The sequence below is a fragment of the Muscardinus avellanarius genome (genome assembly GCF_963383645.1).
Source record: "Muscardinus avellanarius genome assembly, chromosome: 5".
NCBI lineage: Eukaryota > Metazoa > Chordata > Mammalia > Rodentia > Gliridae > Muscardinus > Muscardinus avellanarius.
The window spans coordinates 132,718,297-132,742,015 of record NC_137790.1 but is presented as its reverse complement, the minus strand read 5'-3'; the positions used below and the strand labels follow the sequence as shown (position 1 = coordinate 132,742,015).

At 55.4% G+C, this 23,719-nt stretch overlaps 1 protein-coding gene across 1 annotated transcript in view; it reads left to right on the top strand.

The window, feature by feature from the left end:
- Positions 1-313: 313 nt before the first annotated feature.
- ESYT3 (extended synaptotagmin 3) overlaps positions 314-23,719 on the top strand; it is a gene marked incomplete at both ends in the record, with an annotated part of 35,377 nt that continues 11,971 nt past the window's right edge. Inside the window, 8 exons of the mRNA XM_080695929.1 lie at positions 314-643; positions 16,533-16,574; positions 19,376-19,510; positions 20,334-20,410; positions 21,097-21,163; positions 21,614-21,703; positions 22,027-22,082; positions 22,579-22,699. Coding sequence (XP_080552055.1) covers positions 314-643; positions 16,533-16,574; positions 19,376-19,510; positions 20,334-20,410; positions 21,097-21,163; positions 21,614-21,703; positions 22,027-22,082; positions 22,579-22,699 — 918 coding nt within the window. The remainder of the gene's footprint in view (positions 644-16,532; positions 16,575-19,375; positions 19,511-20,333; positions 20,411-21,096; positions 21,164-21,613; positions 21,704-22,026; positions 22,083-22,578; positions 22,700-23,719) is intronic.

Genomic DNA, 23,719 nt, shown 5'->3' with positions numbered 1-23,719 from the left:
CTGGGGCAGCTCTTAGTCTACCCCAAGTGGCCATGGTCTGAGGGCGCCTGGGCTGGCAGGTCCCGGGCAGCCTGACCACGCCCCTCTCCGGGGCCCCGCCCAGGGGGCGGGACCTGCCTCCCACGGGCCCCGCCCTCTCGTGCTGGTTAAAAAGCCCCGAGCCCTGGCGCAGGGAGGGCGCGGGCGAGCCCGGGCTGGGCCGGAGGGGCGCGCCGGTGCCTCCTTCCTCTTGCAGGTAGATGTGCCCAACTTTGGGGCGCGCAGGCTCGAGCTCGGGTGGAGCTCTAGGAGAGGGTAGGACGGTGGCAACGAGATGCCCGCGGAGGAGCCCGGCGCCCCCGGCGCCCCCGAGGGCCGGGGAGGAGCCCAGCGGGCCCCCGGCCCCGAGCTGCGCCTGTCCAGCCAGCTGCTGCCGGAGCTGTACGCGTTCGGGGCCCGCGTGCTGTTCTACCTGGCGCCCGTCTACCTGGCCGGCTACCTGGGGCTCAGCATAACCTGGCTGCTGCTCGGCGCCCTGCTCTGGATGTGGTGGCGCCGGAACCGCCGCGGGAAGCTGGGGCGCCTGGAGGCCGCCTTCGAGTTCCTCAACAACGAGCGCCAGTTCATCAGCCGCGAGCTGCTGGGCCAGCACCTGCCGGCGTGGGTGAGCCGGGGCCCCGCGGCGGGGAGGCTGGGGTCCCCGCGCCTGGAGCCCGCCGTGCCCTCCCCGGCCGTGGGAGCCCGAGCCTGGGTTTCGTTAAGGGCCCGGAGCCTGCGAGTCCAGTCCCGGGCGCGCCACACCCAAGAGAAAAAAACAAGGGCGCTGGGACTCCACCAAGTAACTTGCGAGGGAGGCCGGAGACACTCACGCCTGCCTGCTGGTTTCCAAGGACAAACGCAGGGCGCGCACGGTGATGGATAAATCCAGCAATTACAGAAACCTGGGCCCCAGGAGCAGGTGCAGGAGCCCCGGGGCGCAGGGCGTGCGTGGAAGGGGCCGGTGGGGACGGGCACGCAGGCCTCCCAGTCAGCTTTGTAAACAGGATTGTATACAGTGGGGAAAGGGGGGGGCAGAGACTTATTAGGAAGGGTGTTCAGTGAAAAACTGCCTTGACCACTGTCCTAGAGTAGTGTGTGGGGGGCTGTCTCCACCAGAGAGACCTTTTAACGTAAGCAGAAAAGGAGATTTCTTTGGGAGGGACCTTGCTCATCCTGGTTGCTGTGTGGGGCTTGTGTTCTGAAAGGGGCAGACTTAGAGAGCAGGCCTGACCTGTCCACACCCCTCGCCCACCATTGAGGCTGCCCAGGCCACCTGGAACAGCCCTGTGTGGTCCCCTCCCTGTATGGGGGAGGCCTCTAGACACCTGGCTGTGTACAAAGGCAGGGTTTGTAAAGAGAGACCGAGGGTCCATCCAGATGGGCACTGACACCCTCCCCCACACCCACACACTCATCACAGACACTGCTCTGAGTTTTTTTGGGGGGGAAGGACCCCAGGGACAGCATAGACCTGACTGCAGAGAGCTGGGGCTGAACACAAGAGTTTTACCCCACAGACGAGCCCCAGGCCTGACCCAGCTGGCCCTGGGCACTCGGAGGGAGGCGATCCTATCTCCTACCAAGCAGGCAGTGTCTGGTGGGAAGCATATCTGGTTATTGCTACGGTGGGGACAAAATAAATATCTGGTAAAGAAGCCAGTCAGCCGGTTAGTGCGTTGCTCAGTAACTCATGCGTAGCTGAAAATAATCGTCGGAGGGGTGCTGGGGATCTGGAGGCAGGACCCTGAGCTACATCTAGTCTGGAGTCTGAGACTGGAGCGAGGGACTCTTCCTGGGTCTCGTATCAGATTGTCTCCAAACCACGGCCTCCTGCGTCTTGGGTTCCCCCGCGCCTCCGGCTGGCCTGGCCGGCCACTTTGGAGGACCAGAGCCTGGCTAAGCTTTTGGACCAGGTGGTGATGCTGCGCGGGGCATTTTGGCCGCGGAGGTGCTTGTTGGGAGCACGGCATGGAGGCATGCACTGGTCACTCTGCAAGAGGGCTCCCTGCCCTTGGCCTGGCTGACCTGTGTGGTGGGGCTTGACAGACAAGGCCAAGTAGAGGCAGGTGTAATGGAGGTTGGGCCTGATTCTGAAGGCTGTCAGGGGCCCTAGGAAGGGTTTGAAAGGCCCTTCAGAAAGCAGCTTGGAAAGCTGAGCCTGGTAGCTTAGGCATTCGCAATCTTAGTACTTTGGAGGCTGAGACAAGAGGGTCCCAGGCTTAAGGCCAGCCTCAGCAACATAGACTCTGTTTAAAAATAAAAACTAAAATAGGACTGGGGGTGTAGCTTGAAGATAGAATGTGCCTGGGTCCAATCCCTAGTATAGAAAGAGGAAGGAAGGAGAGAAATTAATTGGGAAAATGAGTGGGGCCCCCATGGTAGTGATGGACCAAGAGGAGATGAGACTTGTAGAATGTGGACTCTAGATGCCCTGTGGCCTTTAGAGAGGGGTGAGACAGGGGTCCTCTCGGGTGCTTTCTGGGTGCCCACTCCTGGGATTGGGTTGCAGAGGGTCTCCCAAGTTGCTGAGGTTGGCGTCAAGCCTGGGATCCTCCTGTCTCAGCCTCCCAAGTCCTGGGATCACAAGGGTGCGCCACCACGCCCGGCTCTGTGATTGGTTGGGACTCTGGGATGAGAGGCAGGTCCAGGAGGTTGGTTGGTTATCTGTGAACATCTGGGAAGAGCACACAGCTGGATGCAGGCTCTCGGGCTTTTTGCCCCGCCCCGTGAAGGCAGCCAAACCCAAGATGGTGTAGAAAACCTGGCGGCTACTTGAAGCATCTCCTCCCCTCCTCTGGCCGTCTTAGGAACACACAGGGTTTGCACAGGCAGAGAAAGGTGGGGGCTGGGGGGAGTGGTGCAGGCGGCCCTGGCCCCTGGTGCGCAGTTATCTCGACCACATCCTGACCTTGACGAGCACCGTCCCTCTTTTGAGAACTGATTCCTTGCAGGGAAGAGGAGCGGTGGCTGGCGTACGACCCCCTTTGGTATCAGAGAAACATTTTTACAAGGTACCAGATGGCAAATCCATAGCTGGGGGTGGGGGGCTGAAGGCAAGTCGGGGGTCTCCAGGGTCTCCTGTGTGGCAGTGCGGTGGTCTTCCGCATAGCAGCAGAGTGAGCGGCGAGGCCAGGCTGAGCTGGAGCGAGGTGGGAACCTCTCCCCTGCCAGGACATGGCTGCCGTCGCTGGTCAGCTCTCGGTCATGCCCGCCTCGCTTGCTCAGCCTTGGTGTCTTCTCAGGCTTCACGGCCTTGCTAAATTGCTCCAGGCCACAGGTGACCACAGCGCCGCTTTCGCTGGCTGGGCCTGTTTCCCCACCTGGACAAGGGCGTCAAATGAATGGACCCGCGTCACAGCCGTATCTGCCCTGATGTCTGACTTCTTTTGCTTTTGAATTGGAGACTGAACCCAGGGGCATTCTTTTTTTTTTTTTTTTTTTTTTTTATGGTGCTGGGAATTGAACGGAGGGACATTCTTCTTCTAAGTCACACCCCCCAGCCCTATTTTATTTATTATTTGGAAATAGGGTCTTGCTAAATTGCCAAGGCTAGCTTCAAACCCGTGATCTTTCTGTTTTGCTCTCCCAAGTACTGAGATTACAGGTGTGCGGCACCATGCTCGGCTGAACCCAGGGGCATTCTACCGTGAGCTGCACCCCTCAGTTTTATTTTGAAACAGGGTCTTGCCAGGTTACCCAGGGTCTCACCAAGTTGCCCAGGCTGGCCTAGAACCAGTGATCCTCACGTCTCAGCCTCTGGAATACTGGGATTACAGGCGTGCATCACGGCGCCTGCCTCTGATTTCTGGCCACACCACAGACTGTCCTGCCTCTCCTCTCAGCTTCTTTCCATAGCAGACAGAATTTGGAGGAGAGTTAGATCTGCTTTAATACATGAAGACTTGCCCGTCTCCGTTGTCTCATGACTGTACTCTAGCCAAAGGAGAAGGCAGCCTAGGTGGCCCTGAGAGGAGAGCCACGCACTGTGTGTGTGTGTGTGTGTGTGTGTGTGTGTGTGTGTGTGTGTGTGTGTGTGTGATTCTGGGGTTCCTGGAAACCCTTCTATTTCCGGGCTACACTCCCAGACCTATTTTTTATATTTTTATTTGGAAACAGGGTCTTTTATTAAGCCAGCGCGGCTGGCTTCGAACCTGCGCGATCCTCCTGTCTCCACCTCTCCAGCGCGGGGATATCAAGCGTGCCCACCATGCCCAGCTGAGCCACACACTTTTACTTGAAAGTGTCCCTCGGGCAGCTTTTCTTTATATTTTCTAAGGAATCAAGAGTCACTACCCCTGGCGAGTAATCTCAGTACTTGGGAGGCTGAGACAGGAGGATTGCACGTTCACGACCAGCCTCAGCAACTTAGTGAGACCCTGTTTCAAACTAAAAAATAAAATAGGGCTGGGGGTGTAGCTTCGAGGTAGAATGCCCCTTGGTCCAATCTCCAGTACCAAAAAAGAAAAAAAGCCACGTGTCCTTGTTGGAGTGGGTGACTGTGTGCCTGATGGTGACAAATGAAGCCCTTGATTTTATAATCTAACCGTGGTCCTGGGTGAACCGCTGAGGGTCCACATGGGGTTGCGGTGAGCTGAATGTTTTGGAAGCCGCTTGTTCGGAGCTGGGCACAAAGGATGCTCAGTGGGGAGGTCTCTTCTGCTCCTTGATTTCCCAGGCCTCCTGACTCTGCTTCCAGCAGGAAGCTAATGACGAGAGTCCCAGCAACAATGCCTCTTTCAGGATCGGGTTGACTGCAGAGGGTGTCTCCAGGAAACCCCAAGATCACAGCACCCCAGCGGGGTTGCCCCGACCCTCAGGGCTGTGCCTCACGCTCTGGGCCCCCTCAGGACCCTCCATGGGGTAGCTTCTCCCTCCCTGCCCCGCCGCCTCCCGCAGCCCATCTCCGGGTGATTCCCTGAGCCGCTGACCAGTGCCCCGATGGGTTGATTGTTGATATTTACTTGGTCCCGGCCACGTGGGGCTGGCGTGAGGAGGGAGGTTTGGCAGATGCTGCTGTCCGACCTGGCTCTGAGTCAGGTGGGCTGTGCAGGGAAAGCCAGCCAGTGGGTAGGAAAACAGCCCGAGGCAGGATAGAGAGGAAAAGGGCCGTCTGGAAACCTGGCGTTTGTCCGTCTGTGGTCCTGGGTCTAGCCAGACTTGCTCTCCCGCCAGCCGATAGCGATCAGTTGGCGGCGTTGGCGGATACAGCGAACCCTCACTTCTGTTGGCAGACGACGCTGATGCCGGGTGGGCGGTGTGGACCTGGAGCCCGGCGCGCTTCCCCTGGGGGTCGCCTCTCTGAAAAGAACGAAGGTCTAGGGGGTGCCCTGGAGTCTTTTCGGCTGTAGGCATCTGCCACCCTCGACACGTGGGCTTTTCTCTGGAGCTGCACGCCCCATGGGACCCGGCCCGAGGCTCCCCCACCAGTCACGGATGAGCGCTTTGCGTGGCTGGTGCTGACAGTTTCCACTTCGGGGATCGTTGAGGGGCTCCAGGCTCGCAGGGTCTGTCTGTGCTAATGCTTTTGCTGCTTTGAGGACGCAAATGCAGAGACATCTCTGAGCCAACCCGGGCCCTCGCATGTGAGCCCACAAAGCTTAACTTTGCGGCCAGCACCATGGAATGTGGGTTTATGCGTGAGGACTGGCTGGGGGGCACTTGGAATGGGGTGGGACCCTTTAACCTATGAGTTCCCCACACCAGTGGGGGGCGCTTCAAGGTTCAGGTTGGCTTGGAGTCGGACCTGCTCTCCAGGAAGAGGCAGGCAGGCCTTAGTCATGTCCCTGGGCTTCCTGGCCCAGGTCTGAGGGATGCTTCATGGACTTACCACATCCCGAGCCAGGATTGGGCAACAAGGATGACAGAGTGTGGGACTCCTTTGCTCCAAGCCCAGCGCAGGGATCCTAGGCACGTATGTGTTCATGCCCAGAGTCAAGCAACAAACACTTATGGAAGCTTGCAATGTGGGAGGCGCCGTGCTTCGGGCCGGGCCGTACACACCGATGACACGCGGTTCTTGCTGTCCAGGAACTGGCAGGTGGGGGACTTGGATTCAGGACAGTCACATCCTGCGCCCGGGCCGTCCTGGGTGCTGCCGAGCCGGCATGGGGAGGACCCACCCAGGCTGGAAGTGGCCCAGCCGGCCTTCCCGGGAGAGGGGGCACTGCGTGTGGCTGGGCTAGGGGCGGGGACCCTGCGCCCCAAGCCTCCCACAGGCTTGGTGGCTGAGTGCGCCATCTTGCCTCAGTAGGCGGGTTCCAGGACAGCAAGTCATGGTACCCGAGCTTACAAGAGACTTGTCACCTCATATGCGAGCGCTCAGTCCTTCTGGGGCAGGAGGGCCCGGGCCGACTGCTCTTGTAATCCAGGTGTCTGGGAACCTGGGAGCTCACCGGTGGGCGGTGGATGAGGATCAGGGACAGCCCTTGTCCTTCTCCCCAGGGGGCAGGAGGGCAGGTGGAGCTGACCGACAGCTTCCCTTGGGTCCTGCAGGCCTTGGCAGCAGGCAGAGGGGGCACTTCTGCGCAAGTCCCCCGTGACTTTGGGGGAGTCCCTGGGACGTGTGAGCTGCCCCTGAAGACCTGTGGAGGTCTGGTGGCTCAAAGCTCCTGTTAGGCCCCTTTACTCCTACGCCAGGCGTGGTGGCGCACGCTTGTGAGCCCAGCATCCGGGAGGCAGAGACAGGAGGATCATGGTTCACGGACAGCCTCAGCTACTTAGCAAGGGCCCTTTGCAACTCAGTGAGACCCTGTTTAAAAAAAAAATGAAAAGACTAAAAAAAAAAAAAAAAAATATATATATATATATATATATATATATATGGCTGGGGATGTAGCTTGTACTTACAATGTCCCTGTTCCATCTCTGGTTCTGAAAAAGAAGACCACCCAATCCCAGACCCTTCTGTGAGGGCCCCCAAGTCCTCAGCCCCAATGATGTTTAACCATCAGTCTAGCTAAAAAAGGGGAAGGGAGAGGAAGGATGTAGCTAAGTGGCAGAATGCCCCTGGGTTCAATCCCTAGTACTTAGAAGACTGTTGGTACACTCTCTGGTGGCCCTGCTGGCTGGGGATTGCGGCTTGGACTTGAGTTCGGCTTACTATCTGTGCCTCCTTACTTAGCCTGGTAAGATTTGACTCAAGCCAGGCATGGTGGTGCACGCTTGTAATCCCAGCGCTTGGGAGGCTGAGACAGGAGGATCGCGCAGGTTCGAAGCCAGCCTCAGCTACGTAGTGAGGCTCTCAGCAAATTAGTGAGACCCTGTTTCCAAATAAATCATAAAATAGGGCTGGGGGGGAGGGTAGCCCAGAGGTAGAACGCCCCTGGGTTCCACTCCCAGTACCACACACACAAAAAAATAAAAATAAAATATTTGACTCAAGTACACAAAAGGTACCCAGGAGCGTGCTGGCTTAGGGAGGCCTCTGATGGGCTGTGCTTGGGCATCTGGGCGTTTGCCAGGCCCACTTCAAGAAATAGTCTCACCTACGATATATATCATGGGGGAGACTGTACAAGCTTCTTCAGGAATGAAGCTTGCTAGAATGTTGAATTTGCGTCAAGCCCTAACCCATTTTGTAGATCTCCTTCTGTTATGTCTCTGGACTGTGCACGTGGGCAGAGCAGGGATCGCAGCCTCATCCCTGGGAGAAACCTGGTTCTCTGAGGCCCTGGCTGCCTCCCCCACTCACCTGCCTGGCTGCTGAGCGCAGGTGTGGGGCCAGGGAGGCCGTCCCAGAGTCAGAGTGCCTGCCTTTTGTGGTGTCCCTCACCTCCCCTTCTTTGGGAAGGAGATCCCCTTGGAAAGGCCTGCGGTCGTCCATAGGGTGCTGGTGAGAATCTGGTGACACAGCAGCACTGGCCAAGCAGGGGGCCCAGGCTCGGGCTTTGGAGCCCTGGGTGTGGGGGGGCGTTTACAGAGAAGCCCCCTTCTTCCCGGGTCTGGGCAGGCCATCCAACCAGGGAGCCTGCCCCCTCCTTCTCCCTTGCTTCCGCCAAGATGAGAATCATGGGAGGACTTGGTAGAGGCAGAAGCCACACAGCCCTCCTGGGTCAGAATCAATAGTCTGCCATTTTTCTCTTCTTTTCTTTTCTTTTATTTTCTTTGTGATACTGGGGATGGAACCCAGGAGCATTCTATCTCCATGCTACACCCCAGCCCTATTTTTTATTTTTTGTTTTGAAACTGGATCTCACTGAGTTGCAAAGAGACTCACTAAGTAGTAGCTGAGGCTGTCCTCGAACCGCGATCCTCCTGTCTCAGCCTCCCAAATGCTGGGATTACAAGCGCACGCCGCCACGACAGGCTGAGTACATTTATAATGAGCTCTTCAGAAAGTTCCTCTGTACTCAAATGTTGGATAACTTCTGTCCAGCTGCCTGCTGTAGGTCTTTGCACCACCCGGTGGTGTAAGATCCCAGGGACTCCAGCCTCCTGGGGAATTGGAATAAAAGCTCAGTAGCTTTGGGACTTGGTACAAGGATGAGCCAGCCATCTTTGTTTTCTGCCTTCAGTGTTTCCTTAGTAGGGACAGACACAAACATGGGCTCTGATTGGCTTCCTTCGTCAGATCTCCCTACCAAGTACCCGCCCTTGGGCAGGCTTTCCAACGGTGCCTAGCTGGCTCTGGGCCCAGCCTATCAGTGGCCATCTATATCTGACCCCTCAGCCAATCAGTGGAGGCCAGGAAAATCGCAGCCAATCATGTTCCTTCTCTTCAACCGCGTTGACTGCCTTCAATGCTATGCTTTTTCTATTCTCCCCTGTCAGTGCTGGTTTTCAAAAGTTCAGAGCCGGAGGCCGTCGGAGATTGGGCAGAGAATTGTCTGGGCTTTGGGTCAGGAAGAACTGGACGTCGAGGCCAGGTGACTGCATTCTAGCATATAGCTGAAGCGTTAGGGGTCCGAGTGGCCCTCATTTCTGGAGCGCCCCCTCTGAGCCAGGAAGGGTACCGAGCACCGAGCACCCATCCTCCTGTTTGAGGAAGGGTGCTGAACACCTTGCACGCGTCCTTGCGTTGCTTCTTACCTGGACCTGGGAAGTTGGTAGCCTGGACCCACCTTACAGATGAGAAGACCGAGGCTTGGAGAAGCAGCATTTTACATGCATGGGAATAAGTTAGAGAATCAGTAAGAAAGGGGCTCCAAACGCTGCCGTTTCGGGTGTGTTGGGGCGAGGGTGGAAGGGGACGGAGAAAAGGATTTGAGGGCCGGGCTCCCAGCACCCTGGGAAGATGCGGGTTCTGCTCACAGGCAATTTGGGCAAGTTGTAACTGGTCTGAGCCTCTTCTCGCCTGTGAAGTGGGGATAATTACATCTTTGCTGGTCACATTATAGAGTCTCGGGAATATCAGAGGAAAGTGTTCATGGACCGTCCCGTGCCTATAAATGCCCAGAGAAGTATGACGGGCCGCGAGGGTTTAGGCCTCTGGGAGCAGCCGACCCAAGCCGCGCTTTCTATAAAAGGGGAACAGACGGCGGTGCAGAGGCGCTCCGAGGATGGAACCGCAGAGTCACGGTGGGGCCGGGGTCGGGACCCCCACACTAGTACTTGCATCTTTCCTGGCCTCAGTTTCCCCATCTATAAAAGGTGTTAATAGGGATTAGGCAAGTGTTGAGTGACGGGAGATAATATGAACTCACAAAGGTTGAAGGTGGGATGGAAAAAATACGGAAGAAGGCAACTTGAACACAAGGCGAGGCCTGCGCTGGCCTGGGGGCTCGCTGCCTGTGAGCCCGGACTCAGGAGGCCCACACGGGAGACTCGAAGCCTCAGCAGTGTGGAGAGAATCTCCGCAGCGTAGGGGGATCCTGTTTAAAGGTTTTAAAGAGGGAAGAGGGTGAGGATCAAAGGTAGAATGCCACTGGGCTCAACCCCTAGTAACACACACACAGGCTTAAATAGTAATTTTCACATTAGACAAAATAGAATATAGCTCAAAAGTAAGAGTAAGGACATACGTTTGTGTTTGTAAAGCGCAGCAGTTAAACTATAACCCAGGACACATATGTACTGTATAATACAAACTTAAAATCTTAGTCCATCTCTGACAGGACCTAGATGAAAACTACTTCTTGGGCTTGGAAACGTATACATATCCATTTCTGAAAATAAGTCAAGCAGACAAAGAATAAAGAAGGACAAAGCGTCTTAGAGGGACGTGATTAATAACTCGATCACCCACAGAACAGTCACAGAAGCTAGTCACGTGCCAGGCCGCAGAGGCCCTGTCAACATGTTCCGTCATCCTTCAGACAGCAGAGAAGCAAGCTTGGGAAACAGTTACAAATATGAGGCTTTAGAAATCTCATCTGTCTAGATATTTTAAGTATTACTATTAAAAATTCATGGAGAGAAAGTCATAATGCGATGGGGGAGGAGAGCAGAATAACAGTGGAAATATTATGTCAAAAACTGGAGGGGATTTGTAAGTTTGATTTTATCCTAAAACAAAAAAGTTCTCAGTGAGTGATTTAGCTTAAAAACTCATGAGATTCTAAAAATTTTACAAGCAACAGATTTAGATCAAAGCAATGAAGGAAATAACATGAATGTGGAAAATGTATAACGTTTCAAAAATAAAGGAAGAGAGGAAAGAAAACACGAGCAAAAGCTAGTTCTCTAAAACAGCTACTCCAGTAAGCAAGACTTCAGCAAGACTGCTCTTGACAAAAACAGATACGAGGAAAGCATAATGGGAAATCAAAGAGGAAGAAATAATTGCAGGTGCACTAGGTTAGAAAAAAATCAAATTTTATAAACGTCTTCATAACAAATGTGGAAACCCTAGATGATATATTTCTAGACAAAAAGAAATCCCCAAGTCACCCCCAATAAAAGAGAAGTCAGCGGACCTTGAACACGCCAGTAGGTACTGGTGGTCACTGGTGAAATGGTAATTTACTCCCCACAGTGGTTTGATAGGCAAGATATACAAAACTTCATAAATCTTATAATTTCTGTCTTTACTAAGGAGAGCCGGGCGTGGTGGCGCACGCTTGTAATCCCCGCGCTTGGGAGGCGGAGACAGGAGGATCGCGCAGGTTCGAAGCCAGCCGCGCGCGCTGGCTTAGGAGACCCTGTTTCCAAATAAAAATGTAAAAATAGGTCTAGGAGTGTAGCCCGGAGGTAGAAGGGCTTCCAGGAACCCCAGTACCACACACAAAAAAAAAAAAAAGAAAAGAAAATAGGATAAGGAAAGCTGTCTCATTCATTTTACAATCTGTTGTAAACTATAACAAAACCTGATATAAATTATACAGGAACAAAACATTTTAGCATCACTTTGAAACCTAGGTAAAATGTCGTGCTAATTCAATATATTCCATCAAGCGGGGTTTCTTCCAAGAAATAGATCGGATTCTGCCTTAGAGCCATCACCAAGGCTGACCATATTAATGGACTAACAATAGAAAAATCAGTGAGCAATTAGAACTGTTAACAGCTTCAACAAAGTTGCTCAGAAAGTGAAATAGCTTTAATTTATTTAGGTATCTTGTACTAGAGATTAAGCCCCGCAGGGGTCTTCTATCTCTGAGATATACCCTCAGCCCTTTTTATTTTTTATTTTGAAATAGGTCTCTCTAATTTGTTGAGGGTCTTACTGAGTTGCTAAGGCTGTCCTCAAACCTGTGCTCCTCCCGTCTCAGCCTCCCAAGTACAAGAATTTGGATGGGCGCCATCACATCTAGTTGAGATATCATTTTTTTTTTTTTTTGGTGGTGGTACTGGGGTTCCTGGAAGCCCTTCTACCTCCGGGCTACACTCCCAGACCTATTTTTATATATTTTTTTTTATTTGGAAACAGGGTCTCATAAGCCAGAGCAAGCGGCTGGCTTCGAACCTACGTGATCCTCCTGTCTCCACCTCCCAAGCGCGAGGATTACAAGCGTGTGCCACCACGCCCAGCGAGATATCATTTTTAATATCTGGAAAAATCCCCCAGAAAGTAACCCCCCCACACACAGGATTTTTATAGAAAAAAAGTTTAAAGCTTTATGATCCTAAAGATGAGTACAACAAAATGTGAATACACAAGGAGAAATAGTCTGTCCAAAGGTACAAAACTGCATGTTATGGTGGTAGGGCTCGTACGGAATAATAAGGATTTGCTATAGCTGGGGTCTGAAGTGTCCCCCAAAAGCTCGTGTGTTGAAGGTTTGGTCTCCATCCCCCAGCGCTATTGGGATGCGGCAGAACATGTAGGGGGCAGAGCCTGGTGGAAGGAAATTAGGTCATCGGAGTCATGCCCTTGGACCCCAGCGCCTCCTGGATTCTCTGTCTCTGCTGTCCAGCCACCATGAGGTGGGCACTTTGCTCTTCCATGTGCTCCCGCCATGGTATACTGCCTGGCTGCAGGCCCCAAAGCAAGGAGGCCAAGCTACCATGAGACCTCTGAAGCCACACGCCACAGCAAACCTTCCTTCTTTGTAAGTTGGCGATCCCCAGTACTTTGTTACAGCAAAAAAAAAAAAAAAAAAAAATCTCGCATCTACTCTTATCTGAATTAATTTGAAAAAGAAAAGCAGAAAACAGGAATTGCCCTGCCCCAGGCCATTTTGCAAAAACACAGGGCCTGAAACAGTGTGGTACTGGCCTGGGAACAGGCAAACGGGCTGATGAATGCCCAGCCCAGAAACAGCCCAGAGTCCCTGCCAGGAGCTGGCTTTTGAGCAAAGAAGCTTTACAAGTCAGAAGGAAAGATGGACTTTTGTTCTGTGATGGTGGAAAATTGCCTTTGTGAAAGTATGGAGCAGAAAAAATTATATCCATATCTCACTCTATTAAAAAAAATTCAGAGCCAGGCATGGTGGTGCATACCTGCAATCCCAGTACTTGGGAGGCTGAGACAGGAGGACCATAGGTTCGGGACCAGCCTCAGACTCTCAGCAACCTAGTGAGACTTTTTTTGTGTGTGTGGTACCAGGGATGGAACCCAGGGGCATTCTGCCTCCAAGCCACACCCCAGCCCTATTTTCCTATTTTTTAGTCTTTTTTAATTTTTTGAAATAGGGTCTCACTGAGTTGCAAAGGGCCTAAGTAGCTGAGGCTGTTCACGAACCACGATCCTCTGGTCTCCACCTCCCAAATGCTGGGATTACAAGCGTGCGCCACTACGCCCGGCATAGTGAGACTTTTCTTTGTGTGTGTGTGTGGGTCTGGGGATGGAACCCAGGGGCATTCAACCTCTGAGCTATAGCCCCTGCCCTATTTTTTATTCTTTATTTTGAAACCGGGTTTCACTGATTTTCAGAGGATCTCACTAAATAGCTGAGGCTGTCCGCAAACCATGATCCTCTGGTCTCAGCCTCCCGAATGCTGGGATTACAAGCGTGTGCCACCATGCCCAGCATAGTGAGACTTTTGTAATAAAAATATAATTAAAGCTTGGAGTGTAGTAGCATAAAGGTGTAGAATGCTCCTAGGCTCAATCCCTAGCACCACAAAAAAGTTAAAAATTAAAACCTGTCCGGGCGTGGTGGCACATGCTTGTAATCCCCACGCTTGGGAGGTGGAGACAGAAGGATCGCGCAGGTTCAAAGCCAGCCATGCTGGTTTATGAGACCCTGTTTCCAAATAAAAAGTATAAAATAGGTCTGGGAGTGTAGCCTGGAGGTAGAAGGGCTTCCAGGGACCCCAGTACCACTTTAAATAAATAAATATAAAATAAAACCTGGCATGATAGCATATGCCTATAATCCCATATTTGGGAGGCTGAGACAGGAAGAATACAGGTTTAAGGCTAACCTCAGCAACTTAGGGAGACACTGTTTCAAAACCTAAAAGAAAATAGAGCCGGGGGCGGGGGTGTAGCTCAGAGGCAGGATGCCCCCAGTAACTCCCTCAAAAAAATAAAAAAAGGACTGGTTGTATAGCTCAGTGACTGACAACCACTGGACTCAATCACAACGACCAAAAAAAAAAAAAAAAAAAAAAAGAAAGAAAGAAAGAAAAATCCAGAGAGTAAAGATTTCAGTGCGGAAGCCCATGTCCATAGACAAAGACTTAGGATAACTGAAAATTTGAGGTGGGGAAGATTTTGTCAGCAGGATAAAAAAAAAAGAGTGATCTGTCTGCATCAAAATGGTACACACTGACCAACGGGTGTGAGCCGTTGCTTCTAGGGGTCAGGCTTTGGAAGCCCCCTCAGCTCACTGGGTGAAGACTAAGATGCGGGCAGAGGGAACCCCCAAAGTTTGCAGCAATCGGGGGGCCTCAGTGGTCTCTTATTTTTTTTGGACTAAGTTTCTTCTCTTTTCAAAGTCTCTGCAGAGGGACCTTTTAGTGAGGAGCCTCAGATACAGACCATGAAAATTTAGTCAGCACTGGCCAGATCACTGTGCGCGGCCCACACTTGTGGGCGGGTGGGAGTCATCCGAGTACCGGGTGGGGGGGCCGGCCATCCTTGCCTCCTCCCAACCAGCCCCGACTAAGCTCCAGAATCATGCCAGGAGCTTGTTAAAAATAATTCGGAGGGCCCCGCCCCAGTAGGCTCTGATTCAGGAGGCGGGAGGCGAGGCGGCTCAGGAATCTCGGCCGCCTGCTCAGCTCCCAGGGCGGCCCAGGTTGAACCTGCTGGGCTGGATCACTGCTAATGCTGGGCCCAGAGTCAGAAGGACTCAGTCGGCAGGGATGCAGAGCCGCCTGCGCTGAGGATGCGGAAGGGCGCACCCGAGGCGTGTCCGGGAGGATGGAAGCGGCTTGGGATGGAGGAGAGCCAGTGGTCCCCGGCGAGGGCGTGGCTGCCCGCAAGCTCCTCGTAATTCAGGCTGCTTTGTGACCCTGGTCCTCATCCTGTGCCCCCCATGGGATATTCACTGCCTGCTCCTTCGCAGCTCCTCACAGCCATTCATCCATACATGCATCATTCATTCATTCATTCATTCCACAGGTATTCCTTAGTGCTCCCGTGCTAGGGGCAGGTTGTAACAGGGAACCAGGCTCTGTCAGCCCTTGTGGGCCTTCCAGGCTGGAAGGCAAGGGGTAGTAACACCAGGAACATAAATCAGATAGACTGGGCGCCGTGATGGACAACCCGAGGGCGCCTGGGAGGGGCACTGTGCTGTGCCTAGGAGGCGTCCTGGGAGCTGTGAGGCCAGAGGGGGCCATGAACAGAGCCGTCGGAGGGGAGTGGACTGTTCCAGACTCGGCCTGTGGCCCTGGGTGGGAAGCGGGAGGGTCCAGGTGGCTGCACTGGGAGGTCCCCGGGGGAGTCGTGAGGGATGAGGCCTTGCCTGCGGAGAGCTGCAGCCCCCTTGCAGTTCTAGGGCAGCGTGGGGACAGCAACAAAGGGGTCTGCCTTCAGGATATGGGACTATTACCTTCTCTGAGGTAGTGTACGCTGCTGCTCAGAGCTGGGGAAACTGAGGCTGAGAAAATGACATGATGTCCGAGGAGTCAGGAGTAGCAGGCACCTCTGACTTCTCAAGGCCCGTGCTGCTAAGAGAACTAAACTGCTCTGGCCCCTCCTGTGGCAGCAGCCTCCTCTGGGGCTGGTGTCAAGGCCAGGCATTAAGGGAAAACCTGAAAGCCATTGCCAGGCCTTGGGGTCCGCCTGTACATGTGTGCACCCCTGAGCAGGGAGTCTCTGAGCCCCATTGGGGAGGCCAGGACCCTTCCCCACCTCAGTCAATCCCAGGCCAGTGTCCAACCCGATCCCTAGCTGGCCCCGTGCTCCAGGGATTGTCCTGAGTGTGGCTGTTGCCACCACTTTACTGGTCTGTGCTTTGTGCCAGGTGCCCTGTGCATTGTACTCTGACCTCCTGTCCTTCCCGGGAAGCCTTGAGGGGAAATGAGGAGCGGGGGACAGAGGGGCCTGAGGTTCCCACAAGGAGAATGTGTCGTGCAGACGCTGACCAACAGAATTGCGCCCCCAGAACCCTCCAGCAGTGGGCACAGAGGCTGGGCATGGGACCCAGAGGAAATGATGTGACCGCAGGCCCCTAGGGAAGGGGGCAGCGTGGGCAGGGGTCCTGGGGGAGGGGGGAGAGTGGGCAAGAGACATGCCACCTGTTACGGCTGTTGGTCCCTGGGTGGTGGTATTTCCTAATAAAATACATTTTTCTTTATGTTTAGCTAACGTGTGCACTTGGTAATTTTCCTACAAAAGCTGTGCCATGCTTATATTGTGCACACGAGTGAGAAGATGGGGTTTGTGAGGAATAATCTTAGGTGTTATGGGGGTTCAGTGCTTTGGCAGAGAAGACGGAGCTTGTTTAAAGACCCCGCCCCACCCCCTGCACCTCCCACAGGTCTTCTGGGGACCGTGGGGAGGAGCGAGACCGTGGGGAGTCCTCCCAGGTGCTCCAGGAGCTGTTTCCCAGCCCCACTGGCCGGTGCGCTCCTCGAAGGCAGGGCCCAGCGCCCAGGACACCCTGAGAGCACCCGTGTGGCCTATGAGAGGCCCAGGGAGGAGACGCTGGGTGCATACGCGGTGGGCAGGACCTGGAACCTGCCGGGCCACCTGCTGGGGCACGGGCCTTGCCTGACCCCCCCCCCCATTCTCTTCTTCCTAGATCCACTTTCCGGACGTGGAGCGGGTGGAGTGGGCAAACAAGGTAAGAGCACGGTAGGGGGTCGCCCCGCGCCCCCTCACTGTTAGCGCCCTCTGGTCTCCTTGCTTAGGAGAGGCAGACGTGGCCCTTCCTGCTGGGCGGCAGCCTCCGGCCTTTCTTCATTCACCAGGATGGCTCTGTGTGCTTAAAAATGAGGGGGGGGAGGGTTGATGGATTGATTGATGGATTGATTGATTGACTGATTGACTACATGACCATAGCAGAAAAGTTAGAAAAAGAGAAGCACAGAGAAGAATAAGCCCCTCCCCACCGAGAGGGGCACAGCACAGGCGAAGGAAGACCTTAATTAGATGACAGCCCTGGCTCCCAGCCCAGATACCACACCACCGGCTGTGCGGCATCTGGAGTGTGCCTGACGCCTCTGAGCTGGTTTCCTTATCCTTAAAGTGGGAATAATTATGGCTTGTGCCCCGGCACAGTGCTTGCTCACTGATATCATTGCTACAGTGCTCTTGGTCACCTAGGGGACGCCCCTTTGGGCACTCTTGCCGGGTGACCGGCCTTCTGGCCCTCCCAGCAGGAACCTCCACTTGGTAGATGAGAATCCTAAGTCCCTCCCTACCGCCCAGCTCAGCCCTGGGAAGGCCTCCTGCGCCCTCCTCTAGTCTCCCAGCTCAGGACTTGAACCCCACCCTGGCCTTGGTTCTGGGAGGAGCTTAGCCCAGAGCAGGAGGACTTAGGCCAGGCAGAATAGAGGACTTCCCAGTCGAGCGTGGTGATGCTTGCCTGTAATCCCAGTACATGGGAGGCTGAGACAGGAGGACGGCAGATCCAGGACCAGCCTCCGCAACGTAGCAAAGACCCTCAGCAACTTTACCAGACCCTGTTTCAAAATAAATAAAATAAAAACAGCTAGGGGTATAGGTCAGAGGTAGAATGCCCCTGCCTGGGTTCAATCCCAGGTACCAAAAATAAAACATAAAAAAGAGAAGACTTCTCCATAGTGTCTGAGTTAAGGTTAGTATTTTCACAGTCTCAGAAATAATGTTTCAGAGGACGGCATCCCCAGCTCTGGGTGCAATTCAGAGGCAGCAGGTAGGAGGAGCGGCCCCGGGCTTTCTGTGGGTTGCTGCAGGCCTCACAGAGGCCCCTCGTGGCGGCCAGGGCCCTGTTCTCTGTGGGCACCACACCTTTGGGTGACATAGAGACCCCTCACCAGCATCCCTTCCCCGCTGGAGATAAGCCCCGCTCTGGGGTGTGTTCGGAGACCACAGGGAGTGACCGCCAGGAGAGGGGAAGAGGGGATCAGACTGCAGAAATTCAGTTAACATCCGGAGCTTGAAGGGGCCCCTGAGAAAAAGGACAGCGGGCCCCGCAGTGCCCCGCAGCACCCGGCAGAGTCGCACCCGCATCTCGAAGCTCCTCCAGCTGCAGGTTTGGAAGGCGGGCATGGCCCAGGGAGGTGCACCTTTAAACCAAGATCCGGGGCTTTGGGAAGAGGAGGAGAGGCCGCTGCCCCAGAGAGCTCAGCGGCCCCGCGGGGGGCCCCTCTTGGCCTCGGTGGCACCTCGCCCCCTCCTGCTAGAGGAGGCAAAGGACATTAATGGTAACCCTGAGACGCAAATAGTGTATAGATTCATTGAAGATGTTGGAACCACATTAGCGTCTTGGTTTTGAGCATTACAGTAATATACCAACTAACGGCATTTTACTTAACAAGGAACCACTGAACATAAAATTATAGTGGAGCCGAAATATTTCTACTGCCCAGGAATTTATTATTTTTTTTACTATACCTTTTCAATGTGTAGATGCACAAACACTCACCGCGGTGTTACGGCGGCCTGCGGTATTCGGTGCCGTGACCTGCAGGACAGGTCTGTGGTTAGGAGCCGTGGGCTATGGCTTTGGGTTCACGTAAAACACTCCAGGTTTGCACGACAAAAAAATCCCCTAACCAGGCCTTTCTCAGGATGCATCCCACGGTCAAACCACGCGCGACCGCGCCCTGGTTACAGAAGGGGCGAGGCTGAGGAACACGTGCTTCCGAACATGGTGCCCAGACTGGCACCGTGATCGCAGGTTCAAGGCCCGCCCGAGCAGTTAGGAGGCCCTCAGGAACTTAGCGAGACCCTGTTTCAAAATAAAAAGTAAAATAGGGCTGGAGGTAGCTGAATTCATTCCTCAGTGCCACAGACATAAAATGAAATAAAAATTGAATCGCAGGAAACAATTTTTAGCTTTCTTTCTGTAATTGTTTTCTTAAACCTATGACGTTTCCTAACTTTTCATGTGAGCCATAATGTAGAATGAGCCTATGTTTTTAGCACAGGACTGAAGTGCTTTGTATTATTAAATTTAATGCTTTTTCTTTTTTTCTTTTTTACTACGCCTTTTCAATGTTTAGATGGACAGATGTCATTGTGTTACGGATCTCTGACGATGGCACAAAGCTTTGGGGTTCTGCCGCCTTTACAAGAGCGGGAACCGCTGCAATAGTTATCAGATGTGTGTGTGTTGTGCTGGGGATTGAACCCAGAGTCATTCTACCTTCAAGCAATACCCCCAGCCTGATTTTATTTCTTATTTGGAAACAGGGTCTCACTAGATTGATGAGAGTATCACTGCTTGCTGAGGCTGGCCTCGAACCTGCGATCCTCCTGTCTTAGCCTCCCAAGTACAGGTGTTATCAGACATCGGAGGGGCAGGCAGGGAGGCAGGTGCTGCGGTGTAGGGACCTTGCCCTGGGACCCAGCTGCAGGGAATCGGGGCCTCAGCCCTGGTCGCGGTGGGTGGGCAGACGCAGGCCTCTGAGCACCGTGGGCCTCTTCCTGTCCTGGCAGATCATTGCCCAGGTCTGGCCCTACTTAAGTCTGATCATGGAGAACAAGTTCCGGGAAAAACTGGAGCCCAAGATCCGGGAGAAGAATGTCCACCTGAGGACCTTCGCCTTCACCAAGCTCTACTTCGGACAGAAGGTGGGTGCCTCCAGGGGCGCAGCCTGGGCCTGCCGCGGGCTCCGCTCTGTGCACCACAGGGCCCGCTCACAGAAGTCCTGTTTTTATCATCCAAAATGTGTCCCCAAGCCCAGCGTGGTGGCGCACGCTTGTAACCCCAGCGTTCAGGAGGCTGAGACAGGAGGAACACGGTTCGTGGACAGCCTCAGCTACTTAGTGAGGCCCTTTGCAACTCAGTGAGACCCTGTTTCAAAATAAAGAATAAAAAATAGGGCTGGGGGTGTAGCTAGGAGGTAGAATGCCCCTGGGTTCCATCCCTAGTACCGGAAAAAAAAAATGCCGGGCGTGGTGGCGCATGCTTTTAATCCCCCCACTTGGGAGGCGGAGACAGGTTCGAAGCCAGCCTCTCTGGGTTAAGAGACCCTGTTTCCAAATAAAAATATAAAAACTAGGTGTCTGGGAGTGTAGCCCGGAGGTAGAAGGGTTTCCAGGAACTCCGGTACCACCAAAAAAAAAAAAAAAAAAAAAAAAAAAAAAAACCTCAAGCGAAATCGCAGAGGTCAGCTTGCGTGTCTTTAAGCTTCAAGTGAAGTTTGGTTTTTAGTCTTATAACAATAACAACCGGACCATGCAACAGAAAAAGCGTCTGGGCACAGGGTCGAGCTGAAGAGAGAACAAACGTGACCATCGAGGGGGGTCTGGGACCCGTCCCCTCCCCGGCGCAGTGGGACCACGTCCTGCTCACCCACCAGGCTTAGAGTAAAGCGCCTCCCCTGAGCCTTCACTGACCCTGCCCAGCCCGGGCTGCCGCAGCCGGGCTGAGGCCCCTCTGTCTCCCTCCCAGTGCCCCAGGGTGAACGGCGTCAAGGCACACACCAACAAAAGCAACCCAAGACAGGTGACCCTGGACCTGCAGATATGGTGAGACCTGGAGCCACTTTGAAGATGGAGGGGGAGGAGGCTCCTCTGAGCCCTGGGCACGTGGGAACTGCTGGGGCTGGGGGGGGGTGTCCTACCAGCAGCCTGGGAGAGGGCGTGGCCAGAGGGAACAGGTGTGACTCTAGGCTCTGGGCCCAGGCCGAGGGGGGCCACAGGAGAGCGGGAGGAAGCCACGTCACCCACAGGCTGGTTTGTAGGTGGGGCAGGGCGCCTCTCCCAAGTGGGGTTCACAGGAAAAGGGAGACTCAATCTAGGAAGTCTTCCCGGAGGTGGCGAGGCTCGAGGTGGGCGGGGACTGCTGCTGTGTCCTGGAAGACCCGACAGGTGGGGCAGGGGCGCCGCGCTGCTGTATACAGGGCAGTTACTTCTTGAGCCCCTACTTTTTGTCTTGGGGGCCAAGGGGTGAGGTGGTGGCCAGAGTCGCCGCCCTCATGGTCAGGATGGGGATGTGCCTGGAGCACCCAGGTGTGGGACCTGGGGGCCTGTCTCTTGGGGACTGGGCAGAGTCAAGAAAGGCCCGGGTTGCTGGGGCGGCCACGTGCGGAGTGGCAGCTCAGATTTGGTCAGAGCTTGGGCAGGGCCATGCTGGGCACGTTGCCCGGCCTCTCTGAGCACTCCACCTGCCCCTTTCCCTTTCCCTCTCCCTCTCCTCCCCGTCCCCATTTCAGTTACATCGGGGACTGTGAGATCAGTGTGGAGCTGCAGAAGATCCGCGCGGGCGTGAACGGGATCCAGGTGGGTGGGGCTGCGTGCCGGCCGCCTCTGTTCCAGCCCTGGGAAGCGGGGCAGCTCAGGCAGCAGCAGGCTATGGACTGGGGTGACCACGCCAGTCGGAGGTCTCTGAAGCTTGGTGGAAGCCAGGCCCGAGGCCAGGAAGTGGGGGCTTGACCAGCCCCAGCTCTGCCCCGGCCCCCAGCCTGCCTCTGTCTGGGAGGTGCTGGCCATCTGGGGGAACCAGCAAGGTCATGTTTCTAGAGTGACAGAGAACCATCGCTGAGTAACTGAGGCAGGCCTTGGGGGAGGGACAGAGGCACCGTATTGGGCCTCTGTCAGCCAGCACCTCCACGGACATTGCTTTGTGGCTGGCGGGGTGCAGCCGTGTCCAGCCCTGCTGTGACGGTGGGTGGCCTGGGCACTGAGGGGCTCCCGGCAAGCGAGCATGCTCAGGTGCTCCGGGCCTGTCAGCTGCAGGGCACGCTGCGCGTCATCCTGGAGCCCCTCCTGGTGGACAAGCCCTTCGTGGGAGCCGTGACCGTGTTCTTCCTTCAGAAACCGGTGAGTCCCGGGGCCGGGGACAGGCCTGCTGTGCCACCCGGCTCGTCCACGGGGCTTGAGCCCAGGAACAGCCACTGCGTGGCCGCCCTGGCCTGGGCCCTCAGCTCCTTGCCTTGGTCCAGCCTCAGAGCGCCCGGGCAGCTGGACTCAGAGCAAGGACGTGGGTGGAGCCTGTCCAGAGCCCTCAACGTCCTGGGCGGTGCCCGCCCCCTGCAGAGGGCACCCACAGGCCAGGCCCGGGTCAGGGGTGCGAGGCTCCGCAGGGGTGCTCAGGCCCGGGCTCCTGACTCCTCCGGCCTCACAGCCCCTCTCTGCCCCTGCAGCACCTGCAGATCAACTGGACGGGCTTGACCAACCTGCTGGATGCGCCAGGAATCAAGTAAGTGCCTGAAGCCTTGGGGTGGGGGTCCCAGCTGGTGGGGGGGCTTAGGGCTTTGCAGCCAGTGCCCGGAGCCGCACAGGAGCGGAGCAAGAGGGGCGGGCACAGACCCAGTGAATCTGCGGTTGTGGACGAGTTACTTCACCCCTCTGGACCCTTCCTCAGTAAAGGGCTCCGGGTTCCTCTGTCTTGAGGCCCCTGAGTGTCCTCCCTCAGCCCTTCCCAGCCCAGGACCACAGGTGCAGGAGCAGGTGGCTGTCACAGCCGCGGCTGGTCAAGGAGGAGGGGGTCCAGGAGCTCCCACTCCCCAGGGCCAGGTGCGGGCTGCTCTCAGAGCCCGAGGACCCCTCCCCCACTGTGAGGCCCGCGAGAGCTCCCCCCCAGCAGGGCGCCCCCCCGCCCATGTGCTGGGCTCTTGGGTCTGGCTCCTGGGGGGGCATGGAGGGAGAGCGGCATGGGGAAGGCAGCGCCATAGCAGTCACACCTGGCTTCCCAGCGAGGTGTCGGACAGCCTGCTGGAGGACCTCATTGCGGCCCACCTGGTGCTGCCCAACCGCGTGACGGTGCCCGTGAAGAAGGGCCTGGACGTGACCAGCCTGCGCTTCCCTCTGCCCTGTGTGAGTACCCGTGCCGGCCACGCAGCCTCAGGCGGGTGGCCAGGTGGCCCGAGGGCGTCCTGCCACGCTTAGCTTTATTTCTGCCCTGAGAGGCCTAGTGTTCCCAGGTCACAGGATTGAGACAGGCCAGGGGCAGGGCAGCGCCCAGGCACATCTGTGCCCTCTCCCTCCCGTGGTGGGGCCTGTGGGCAGTCTCCCTGAAGCTCCTTCCCCTCCGGCCCCTCAACACCACTGAGTTTGGCGTGTGAGGAAGGCGGAACCTTTGGGTCTACTGAGGATTCTTGGTGGGGTCGGGGCTGGCACTTTCTTGGGGCCTGAGCCCCATGGTCCTTCCCTCCCCCCATCCTGAACCATCCCAGGAGGCTCCTGAGGGCAGCCAAGAGTCCTCTCTACAGAAAGGCCCTGGTTGAGGGTCAGAGTCCCCGGGGCTGGGAGTCGGTCCCCAAGAGAGGGACAAGCGCCCCTTTCATCCCTCACTCCTCTGGGTGGGGGGGCGGAGACGCAGCACATGTGTCTCCCAGCCTTCCTGTGCTGGCGTATGGGCTTTACACTATCACAGCACAGCTTTGGGTGTGATGGTCCCAGGATAACAATACAGACGCCACCACCATGCTGCTGTCCTCCGAGAAGAGCCCACTTGGGAAGTGCATTTCAGTTCCCCCCGCTCACTTGTTTCTGTTCTTTTTTAGGGTTCAGCTTTTGCATTAATTCCTGGTTACAGGCATATAAATTAGTCATACGTTTCTAAAGTCCAGCATGGAAACTACGCTGTTAAACAGGAGCTCGATGCTGCCCGGCCCCTCTGGCGGGTGCTCAGACTTCCCCAGGAAGTGGCGGCGCCTCTTCCCGCTGCTTTCTGTGGCTTTTTAAGTAGATACCCACGCGCCGTCCTGTGTTGTACACACCTGATTATATTCACAGTCCCCGTTTCTTTGGTGGTGGCACCTTCTAGCTTCCTGCCTGGCCCTTATTGCGCACTCTGACCTGGGGATCGCGTAAGGACAGTGTAGATGCCCTCCC